At 26.0% G+C, this 11400-nt stretch overlaps 3 protein-coding genes across 3 annotated transcripts; 2 read left to right on the top strand and 1 right to left on the bottom strand.

Annotated features, from left to right (window-relative positions):
• Nucleotides 1–433: 433 nt before the first annotated feature.
• On the top strand, nt 434–3136 carry MKS88_003619 (DNA helicase; the record flags this gene model as incomplete). The annotated part of the gene is made up of 1 exon (XM_067216726.1): nt 434–3136. One exon carries the CDS (start codon nt 434–436, stop codon nt 3134–3136), a length of 2703 nt encoding a protein of 900 aa, XP_067072431.1.
• Nucleotides 3137–4101: 965 nt separating this feature from the next.
• MKS88_003618 (uncharacterized protein) lies at nt 4102–4975 on the top strand (the record flags this gene model as incomplete). Its single annotated transcript, XM_067216725.1, has 4 exons — nt 4102–4280; nt 4463–4516; nt 4683–4747; nt 4920–4975. 4 exons carry the CDS (start codon nt 4102–4104, stop codon nt 4973–4975), a joined length of 354 nt encoding a protein of 117 aa, XP_067072430.1.
• Nucleotides 4976–5821: 846 nt separating this feature from the next.
• On the bottom strand, nt 5822–10577 carry MKS88_003617 (U3 small nucleolar RNA-associated protein 21; the record flags this gene model as incomplete). Its single annotated transcript, XM_067216724.1, has 4 exons — nt 5822–5980; nt 6296–6385; nt 6575–6651; nt 6914–10577. 4 exons carry the CDS (start codon nt 10575–10577, stop codon nt 5822–5824), a joined length of 3990 nt encoding a protein of 1329 aa, XP_067072429.1.
• Between the last annotated feature and the right edge of the window lie 823 nt (nt 10578–11400).

Genomic DNA, 11400 nt, shown 5'->3' with positions numbered 1-11400 from the left:
AAACGTGTAACATAATATTAAGGAATGCACTTAATTTTAAAAGCTATGTAAAAGATATACATGGAAAAATATTTTGCGCGTATGCATAACCTCCCAAAAATAGAAGAGAAAACATGCGTAAAAAATAAATTATATGCACAATATATTTATTCATATAATATATATATACACGCATATACGTATATACACGTATATACATATATACATGTATATGCGTGAGTATTATCGTTACAAAATATAAAAAAAGCGCACAGTATAAGAAGGAACAAACTGAATAAGAAGCGAAATAAATAAAGGAGTAAATCAAAATAAGTTAAACGTAAAAAGGAGTAAATATCTCTTATTTGGAAGTGCGTTAAATGTCCTTATATAAATCCATTTAACATAACATCTGAAGGGGCATAAATGCATTAAAAAATTGTGTATTAACAAAATGGAGGTTTTTAATTTTGGAAAATATAATGGAAAGACTTTTCAAGAAGTTTTTGAAAAACACAAGTCATATGTTACATGGGTTAAAAATCTAGATAAACCTACTGGTTCATTAATTCAATTTAAAAACTATATACTACAAAGAGAAGGGGAAAGTAATGAAACTGATAATATGATTGATATTAATCTTAACAGTGAGCAACATTCAAGCAATAATAATACGCATGAAAATAATACTAACTGTAGTAACTACTACGAAAGGGCGGGTTGTAAATACATCTCCTCCGCTGATAAAAGCAGGAATGGAAACTACAACAATAATTGTAGCAGTCGTAGTAAGAGTAACGGTAAGAATAATCATATCATTAACCATAACATTAATGGTAATAGTAACAGTAACAGTAATTGTAAGAGTAATGAAAACAATAATGGGAATGATAATAGGAATAGAATCAGTAGGAATAATGGCAGTAATAGTAATCTCAGTGGTGTTAATGGGTGCAGTGAGGGGGAAAAGATTGTAGGCAAGATGAACAGCAGCGAATATAGAAATTATGAGCAGAACATAATGAAAGAAATAAATGATCTTTATAATCAGAAAGAAGAGAAAGTAGAATTAGATATAGTAGTTGCATTTGAAATATTTAGTGGTGACAGCTTTAAAATTGTACAAAAAGATAATAATAGTAATAGAAAATTTATAAATTTTAAAAATTTTGTTTCAAAAGAACTCTTTAAAATTTTATCTGAATTTAATCCTACTATAAAAAAAGTGAATAATAACTCTTGTATTACATTTGAATCAGATAAATATGAATACGTTTTAAATAATTTGAAAGAAAAGTGTACCATATTAGGGGGTGTACAGACTATTCCTAATTTTTTACTAAAATGTTTTAAAAATTATTCTAAATTTTCAGAACCTAAAAAAATATCAGAAATTACTGCAAATATATTAACGAATACTTTATGTGCATATACAAAAGAACATTATGACAAATTAGATGTGTTAATAGGTGAAAAGTTAAATGTAGAATTAAAAAATTTTCAAAGAGAAGGTGTTTATTTTGGATTAAAAAAAAATGGAAGAGTATTAATAGGTGATGAAATGGGGTTAGGAAAAACATTGCAGGCATTAGCTTTGATGGCTTTCTATCATAAAGAATGGCCATTTATTGTCGTATGTCCCTCTTCTATCCGATTTCAATGGAAAGATCAAGCTTTAAGATGGCTATCTCATTTAATACATGAAGAACATATATGTGTTGTTAAAAGTGGAAAAGCTGAAATACCACGTCATTGTAAGATGATCATAATTTCATATGAATTAATAACGAAAAATGATAAATATCAAAACAAGTATAACTGCATAGTTTGTGATGAATCTCATTATTTGAAAAATTCTTTTTCGAAAAGAACAAAAGCAATAACACCTATTATAAAAAATGCTAAAAGGTGTGTTTTATTGTCAGGTACTCCTGCATTAAACAAACCCTCTGAGTTGTATGAACAGGTGTCAAGTATAATTCCAAACCTGTTTAATTATAATGAGTTTTGTGAAAGATATTGTTTTAAAGACAAAAATATATATACGAGGAAAATTGAATATGTGGGATGTAAACATACTGAAGAATTACATTTATTTTTAACCAATACAATTATGATACGAAGATTAAAAAAAGATGTATTAAAAGAATTACCTGAAAAATTAAGGTCCAAAATTCCTGTAGAAATACCACCCAAAGAATTAGGAGAAATTTTAAATTACTACAAAAAATTAGAAACAAAGAAAAATATCAATATAGATGATTTTGATGATATACATCTATCAAACTTAAACAATTCCAATTCGGGTAATGGTGCAGATGATGAAAATATATCCATATCTCATTTGTTTAAGATGACTGGATATGCTAAAGTTAAAGCAATAAAAGAATATATTTCCTATTTAATTGATGCTGATATTAAATTTTTACTATTTTGTCATCATAAACTAGTAATGGATGAAATAGATCAATTTTTAAAGGAAAAAAAAACCATATTCATACGAGTGGATGGATTAACACCAATAGAAAAAAGAGAAATTTATATTAAAAGTTTTCAAAATGATGAAAATGTGAAAATCGCATTATTATCTCTAACCGCATGTGGAATAGGTTTAAATTTAACAGCAGCTAATACTGTAGTATTTGGTGAGTTGTATTGGGTACCTGGTCAAATTATACAAGCAGAAGATCGAGCACATAGAATAGGTACATCTCATGAAAATGTGAATATTCATTATCTAATTGCACAAAATACTATTGATGAAATTGTATGGAAAATTATTAACAGAAAATGGAATACTTTAACTACTGCACTAAATGGTATGGAGGATTCCCTAAATGTAAAGGAAGTAAATAAATTTGATAAGTTTATGTTAGATTTAACAAATGATACAAATAAATCATATCCAACTTCATTAGTTAATACCCCCAAGGTTAGAAGAAGATCATCTGAATATAAACCATTTGATAGTACAAATCAAAATAAAAAGGATAGAGATATAAGGGACTTCTTCAAGTCTAGTGATAAGTCTGTAGAAAAATTAAGCGTTACAAAATCTACCAAAAAAAGGTTACACGAAACACCTACAAATGACTGTTCTTCAAGTAGTACCTCTCCAAACCTTTTAAGCAAGAAGTATAAAACAGAGCTACTTTGAAGCTATACCTTATTAGTGGTTCTTGCATGGATATGAACATACGTACATATGCATATATATACATATATATGTACGTGTTTTTACGTACGTATAAACATAAATATATGTGTAAGGTCACCTTTAAGGGTTATGGAATTCTGCTTCAACATATGTTTAAACACACCTAAACATACGTACGAAATTTTTCATTTTTGCATTAAGTCGAAAGAGATGATAACTTATGTAAAAATATCCAGCAAATTAAGAACGACCTACATCAAAGCTATATATTTGAAAACGTATTCTCAATCTAAAGTTTCATAAACCATAACTTTAAAAGATTGCCCTGCCTAAAATATTTTTGTTTTAAGGCATTTACATAAATGGAAAAGAAATAAAAATTTAAAGTAAATTTAAGAAATAATATTTTTAATGGAAAAAATGTGTTGAATGTATACTCTTTTTTTTTTTTTTTTTTTTCCTTTATAAATATTATTATTATTTGTTTTTTTTTTTGTTTTTAAATTAAAGTTCAATCAATTTTAAAAGGTTACTCGTTTTATTTTTAATATTTTATCTGTATATCTCTTTTCCCATAACCTCGGGGCATTTTTTTTTTTCTATTATTTATATACATACATTTTCGTTTCATTTTTTTAGTGTAAATTATTAATATATGTGCATAATCACTTTTTAGGTTATTTAATTTTGTTTTATGTGGTTTTATTTTATTCTATTCTATTCGTTTTTATTTTATTTTGTTTCGCTTTATTCCGCCTTATTTCGTTATTTTTTTAAATTATATAAAAAGTATATTTATTTTTTCTTAATACGCTGTATTTCAAAATATACATGTATTCATCTATCCTTTAAACATTTTCTGCTATTTTTCATATTTTGTGAATATTATTTGATATTATCATTTATCATCTTTATTTATTGCATTATTTTTTGCAATTTTGCAAGTTTAATTTTATATATAAATAATGCCTAAATTTAACTTTTTCCCTAAAGTAAATTTTCTGGCATATATAAAAAGAATTAACATAAAATATAATCCTTGTGGTTCCTACAATGATAATTGCCGAACATTAATTCATCATATTGAAGCAGAGCAGAAAAAAGACAAATTTCTTAATTTAGAATATAAATTAGAGCTAATCGAGTTAAGAGATAAAACAAATTTGATATAAAATAAGAGAAAGTAGCGGTGCTTACATCACTGAGCACGTAACCTTTCAACATATAAAGGTTTAACTCCTTTGCGTGTACTGCCTTTTGTCTAGTTATTTTGACTATACAATATTCTTTCACTATCATTTTATTTATTCTTCCTTCTAAATTCAGTTATAATGAGGAGCCTCTGATTGAAATCGAAATGCAAAACTCCAAAGTTTTCAAGTAGCTATTTTAAAAAAAAAAAAAAAATTTTAGTTATTTTTATTTTAGTAAATATTAATCATTTTGGCTAGTCCATTTTTCTTCATTTGACTTATTCGTATATACATATACATATATATATATAATGTAGACTGTAAGTGTAATAAATTAAAATTGACAATTTTAGGTTTAATCCAGAGAACTATAACTTGTCAGAAATTCAAAGAGTAATCGATGCTAACCAACAACAGCGTAAAAGAAAAAATAAAGGAAAAATAATATGTTTATATATGCATGAGCTAATATGAATATTTACTTTCTTATGGAAACACATCCCTTTTACCGTGTGGTGTCCGGGTGATAATAACTTATTATATATTAAAACAAAAATTTGTACATATTTTTTTTTTTTTTTTTTATATAGTACATCAAAATTTTATGAAGACCAATTTGCTGGAAAATCACGAACGCTCTTTTTAACTTAATAAATGTATATGGAAATAATGGGAATAGAAAAGTGTATTTTGACAATTTATTACATATCATCTGAACGTAGAGTTAACAAGAGCATATATATATATATATATGTATATATTTATGTACATGTATTTTTTTTCTTATTTTTAATATTGTTTGTATTGTATGAACAATGCACCATTGGGTAATTTCCTAACATATAATGGAAAAAATGTCTGAATTTTTTTATAAGAATTTAAAGCAACTAAGTTATATTCATAAATAAACATGAACGAGTTATAGCACTCATTTAAATGTATATTTACATAACCTTGTTGAATTCTTGTAATTTTCAAACACTTTTTAATAAATAATTCTTAATAATTTTATTTGTTCTATATATATATATATATATATATATATATAATTCAAAACTGCAATATGTTAAAAAGATCTAATTAAAAATTGTATTTTTACAAAAAAAATAAAATAAAGTTATCTATAATTAAAAATGTAGACAAATATACCCCTTGGAAAATGAAAGTAAAACACATTCTTTTTATAAGTGACATCCTGTATTTAGACATGCAGTCATATGTCAAATACAACATTCGTGATATATAACAAAAATTATGTCGATTAAAAATAATGCACTAATAAATTTTACTTGCATATTTTTCCTCTTTGCGCTCTAATTCTGAATTAATCATTGCATACTTATCGAACTTGAAGAGAACTATTTGAACTAATATAAATACTCAAAAATTAATTTAAAAGAGCGAACAAATTAAAAAAAAAAAAAAAAACAAAAGCAGTAACAAATTATGTGGTAAAAAAAAAAAAATAGTTAGATGATCGTCTTACGGTATATTATTCTAATTGTATATTTGTCAAAAACTTGATAAAAAAAATTATATTTTCAAATAAAAAATTAATATTCGACCAGCTTCCTTGAATTTCCTGAAGTAACACATTGGTAGTGTTCCTTAAATTTTTTTCTTTTATTTTGATTAATCTTCTTCCGTGAGCCTTAAAAAAAGAACAGAACAGAAGAAAAATAGGAAATAAAAAGTATTAAGATAATAAAAAAGAAATATAAATGTAATAAAAAAAAAATATAAATGTAATAATGAGAAAATATAAATGTAATAAAAAGAAAATACAAACGTAATTAAAAAGAAAATATAAACGTAATTAAAAAAAAGGAAAAAAGGAATAAAAAGGAAAAAAAAAAAGAAAAACAACAAACAAAAGAAAATATGTTAATATGGGAATTATTTTTACAATAATAATATGTATGTTTATGGTACATACGATTTTATAAATAAAAAATAAATTTCTTACTTTTAGGAATATTAAAATATACGCCTGAATTAAATCTATATTATCATTCGTCTTGACATGATAAATAAAGAAATTCATCATATTTTCCAGCTATAAAATATTAGGGAAAAAACCAATAGGGGTGTACCCCCATAAAGCATGTGATTGTGGACATAATAACGTGACAACTTATATAAATATATATATATATATATATAATATTGTGTACAAAATTTTGGTGTGTGCAAAAAATTAGAATATTTGTATATATGTATATATATATAAATATTTATGTGTAACCTCTTCCTTTGAACTTAAAGACAGGATGTTAAAATGCACACCCGACGGAGATAAACTCTTGAGATACTTCAGAACGTCTAAAAATAAATGTATAAATACGAATTAATAAATATAAAAGTTCATACATATACATATATATACGCACAAGCAACATGAGACGCTTTGTTATATCCTCGTTCTTATCATTCGTTTTGATGCCCCATGTTGCTGTCCATTTTTGCTATTTCATGTTGCCGTTTCATTTGGCCGTTTCATTTGGCCGTTTCATTTGGTCATTTCATTTGGCCGTTTCATTTGGTCATTTCATTTGGCCGTTTCATTTTTCTTTTTGATCCTTACTGATGTAAGAGAACTCGTTCTTCGCCAGAATTTCCTGAAGTTTAGATAAAGGCATGGGGGGTTTATACCTATTAAAAATTTGTCTTTTTCTCACAACATTTCTGTTGTTCACTTTTTCTGTTGCTTCGTCATGTTTCTCTTCTTCAGCTTCTTGGTCCTCTATTTGTTCTCTTTTATTAAAAACATTTTTTGTGATATTTTCTAAGAATTCTTTTTCCTTATTATCTACATATTCTATATTTTTTTCTAACTTGGCTGTGAGAAAAAATGGGATTTGTTCATTTCTTTTTACATTTTCTTCAACTTTACATTTTTCCTTAATTTTATCTAAAAATATAATATATGCAATTTTTGACATATTAAATCCTGACATTGTTAATAAATTTTTATTAATTTGTTTTTCTCTAGACGTATATGACTGAATTAAATGCGTATAATTATTTCCCCCTTTTTCATTTAATGATGCATCTTTATCATTGTTTTGTTCATTCAGACATAAAGTGTTATTATACGTGTTGTCTATGTCATTATTCTTCATATTAATTAGTTCTTTTAAATTTGTACACTTGTAAAAATAATTGTCGTCGGTATCTGAGAAATCTTCTATCGGTATTGCATTAATTAATTTATAATCATTAACAAAGTAGTTATTTTTATTATTATTAAATAAATTTTTATTCGTAAAAGAATTTAAAAAATTATAGTTATTTTTATGTGCTGTGTGTAAATACATGTCATTGTAAATCATTGAAATAATATCGTTTTTAAATAATAAATAATCAACAAAAGTATTTGATATTATTTCATATATTAATAAGGTATGATTATTTAAAGCAAAGAATATTAATCTATTATCTTTACTAAAGGTAACGTAAGTAACTGAAAAGGAAAAGCGAAATTTTCTCGTAATGCACTTTTGCTCAATATCCACAATCAATATGTGCTTATTCGATAAACACACAACGGTAAGGATGCTAAAATGATAGAAAGAGGAAATGTAAATATCTTCACTGACCTCGTCGCTGTTACTACTGGTATTGACAAGGCCATTACCTCCGATACTATTACTACTACAACTGTTAATGTACTCACTTCTAACATTGTAAGAATATGTGAGTTCACTAGTGTATATGTTCCAAACCCTGAGGCAGGTATCCTCCCTGCTGTTTGAAGCAGATACGAAGTAATTGACACCATACAAATACAATTTCAGTATAAGTCCATCTGTATGTGCCTTAGATTTAAATGAGTACTTATTTAGTTTATACTCATTTCTATATGTTGTTGATTGCATATTAAAGGAATGAATTTCTCCATCGCTGTAACCAACAATACCTATATGTCCACAGGTTGATATTAATACACTTGTCGCATATTTATATATTTTTTTTAAGTTGATATTATAATCAAAAGAGTTATGTTCATCATATATTTTATATTCCTCTGTATCATCATTATGCTCGTCTATAAAATTGTTATCTTCGCATGCGTCATCCTTTAAAACACCATTATTATCAGCATTGTTAATAAAATTTTTTGATTTCATTTGCTTCTGCTGCTTGTTCATAATATTCGAGGGTAATAATAAGTACTCATTTGCTACAGTTTTTCTATATGAAGATGCTAAATACACACGATCTAACTTGTTTAGGCAAATTAAAATATTATTCCAATCATAATGTCTGTTTGTGTTTATGTCAAAATCGATTATAGTTTTATCCAAAATGTTTATTCTTTTATTCCATGAAAATTCTTTATTTTGTTCAGGGTTATGTGGACATATGATAAATAAGTTTCCTTCTTTTTTATCTGGTATATTTGCTGATACTAATAATTTGAAATGTTCGTCATCTATATATTTAATATTGTTAATAATACCAATACAACTATTTCTCTTCTTTATAATATCTAATGTAAATGTACTTTTATTAACGTTTAGTAAATTAATCGTATTATCATAGCCAGCAGTATATATATACCCTTGTGGAGATATTAAAATATTTTTTACATGATCATGTACATTTCTTAAAATAAAATATTGAATACTTTTTGAGTTAATCATAAGTATTTTCCCATGTTCTGTCCCAAGAAGAACAGCACAAATTTCTTCACCATTATGTTTATAATTAAAAAAACTAACACAAGTTATGGTATCATCATTCATATGTATATTTTTTGAATATACTATTTCATCCTTTTCAATATTGATAATGTAAAGTTCATTATTTGATGTAACAACATAAAGTTCTTCTCTTTTTAATGTTCCTGACATTAATTTGATGAACTTACCTTTATTAAAGTTTACCTTATTTATTGATACATATTCATGTATAATTTTCTCTTTATTAATATTATATAAATATAATTTATTCTCATTTGTTAGTATGATCACTTTATTTATGTATCCATCTGGATGATAAATACATTTAATTTCAACATCGGAATTGTCATCGAACAGTAAAATGCATTTGAATACATAATCATTGTTCTTTTTCACACTATTTTTTCCAATCAATTCTTTTCCTTCTTTGCATGATTTGTTTGAAGCCCATGTACCGTCTTGACCATCACCCTGACAGCTTAATTTTCCATTACCGGTGCACTGTTCAGATGCATTTTCATTTTTTCTATCATCCCCTTTTTCCTCTATATGCTTATCGTTATCTTGCTCTCCTACCTTATCGCTATCTCTCTCTCCATCTTTATTGCCATCCCGTTCTCCTACTTCATCGTCATCTCGATCTCCTACCTTACTGTCAATTTTCTCTCCATCTTTAATTTCTTCTCGCTCTCCTACCTTATCGCCATCTCTCTCCACATCTTTATCTCTATCTCCGTGTCCATCCTCCTGGGATGAATCCTCACTGCATGAATTGCTCACAGAAAAAGCTTCATCATCATTACATTGGTCATCCCATAAAATTATTTCTTTTTTGCTATATGTTAATAAGTAATCCGTAACAACAAAAATGTCAATGATGTTATATTTATGATCATTTGAAAAGAAAACTTTTCTACCTCCAGTTTCATTGACTCTATATACTTTTTTATTAAAAACTACATAAACACAATTCTTGGCAAAATATAAATTTTTAATATCTTCTGAATAATAATCTGAAATAAATGCTTTTCTCAACTTATGCATATCATATATACAAAAAGATTTCTTAACACTTGATACAATAAATGGTTGAATTCCTTTCATAGATAAACACATTATTCCATTATGAACAATTATACCTGTTGTTCCATTGGCTATTAATAAATTACTTTTTTTATATACCTTTCTTTTTTTACAATCTTTTAAAGCATTATTTCTATTTTCTGTTTCTACCTTTGTTTTAACTTTTTCACTATGGTCATAACTGTCTCCATTATTCCTATCACACAATTCTATTCTTCTATCATCACTTGACTGTCCTCCTATCTCTTTATTTATTCTGTTTTCAACGAATATTTTGTTTCTTATACGTATGTCATTCTTTTCACTTTTATTAAATTCTGTTATTTTGTATTTATTCAGTATGCTCCATGATTTCTTTTTGAATTTTTCCTTATTTGTTTTGTCTAATTGCCTACCATTGCACTTGGATTCACTAGGTTTCTCTGGGGAAAATACATCGCTCAGTTTTAAGGGAATACACGGATCCTTTTGCACTTTCATTTTTTATTTTCCCTTCTCGTTTTCGGAGCTATTTTCACTTGCCTCCTAAGCTATTTCGATAATCCCCTTGCACAGTTTTGAGTTAATTTTTGCCTTCCTTTGCGTTATCTTGTGCACAATTTATCTCCTTAATCTTTCCCGTAGCTTCGTACGTCTTTCCCTTTTATACACATATATATACGTATATACATATGTATGTTTATATATATATTTATTTGTATGTACATTTACATTTGTCCTTTTCCCCTGATGGATGAGAAAAACATAGAAAAAAAATAAACCTATAATATTAGAAATTATTATTTGCAAAAGTACAAACGGGCGTTGCCTTTAAAAAGGAAATGAAAAGGAGTTACAGATATTTAAATTATTTTGTTCGCAAAAAAAAAAAAAAACAAAATACATGTTACAAATAAGTTTTCTACAAGTGGGGTTCATTCTTATATAACAACAAACAACTTTATTCGCAAATTAAAATATACAAAAATATATGTACCTGCGAATCAATTAATTTTTAACTTATTTTTCAGCCATACTTTTTTTATATTTTACTCTTGTTTATTCTATACTTACATATACATATATTTATGTACGTATATATGTACGTGTATATGTACGTGTATATGTACTTATGTTCATATGTGTGTTTATATGTATGTATATATAAATGTAAATGAAGAAATTTAAAAAAAAAGCCATCGTCGAAAAATAAATCATTTTATTTTAATTTTACTCCACTTATATATATATATGTTTATATAGGAAAAAAAAAAAAAACGTCAATCAACAAATATAGAAAGTACGTAAATATAATTTATATTGT

The sequence above is a fragment of the Plasmodium brasilianum genome, chromosome 11 (assembly GCF_023973825.1).
Source record: "Plasmodium brasilianum strain Bolivian I chromosome 11, whole genome shotgun sequence".
Classification (NCBI taxonomy): Eukaryota; Apicomplexa; class Aconoidasida; order Haemosporida; family Plasmodiidae; genus Plasmodium; species Plasmodium brasilianum.
This window is presented reverse-complemented; position numbering and strand designations above follow the sequence as displayed.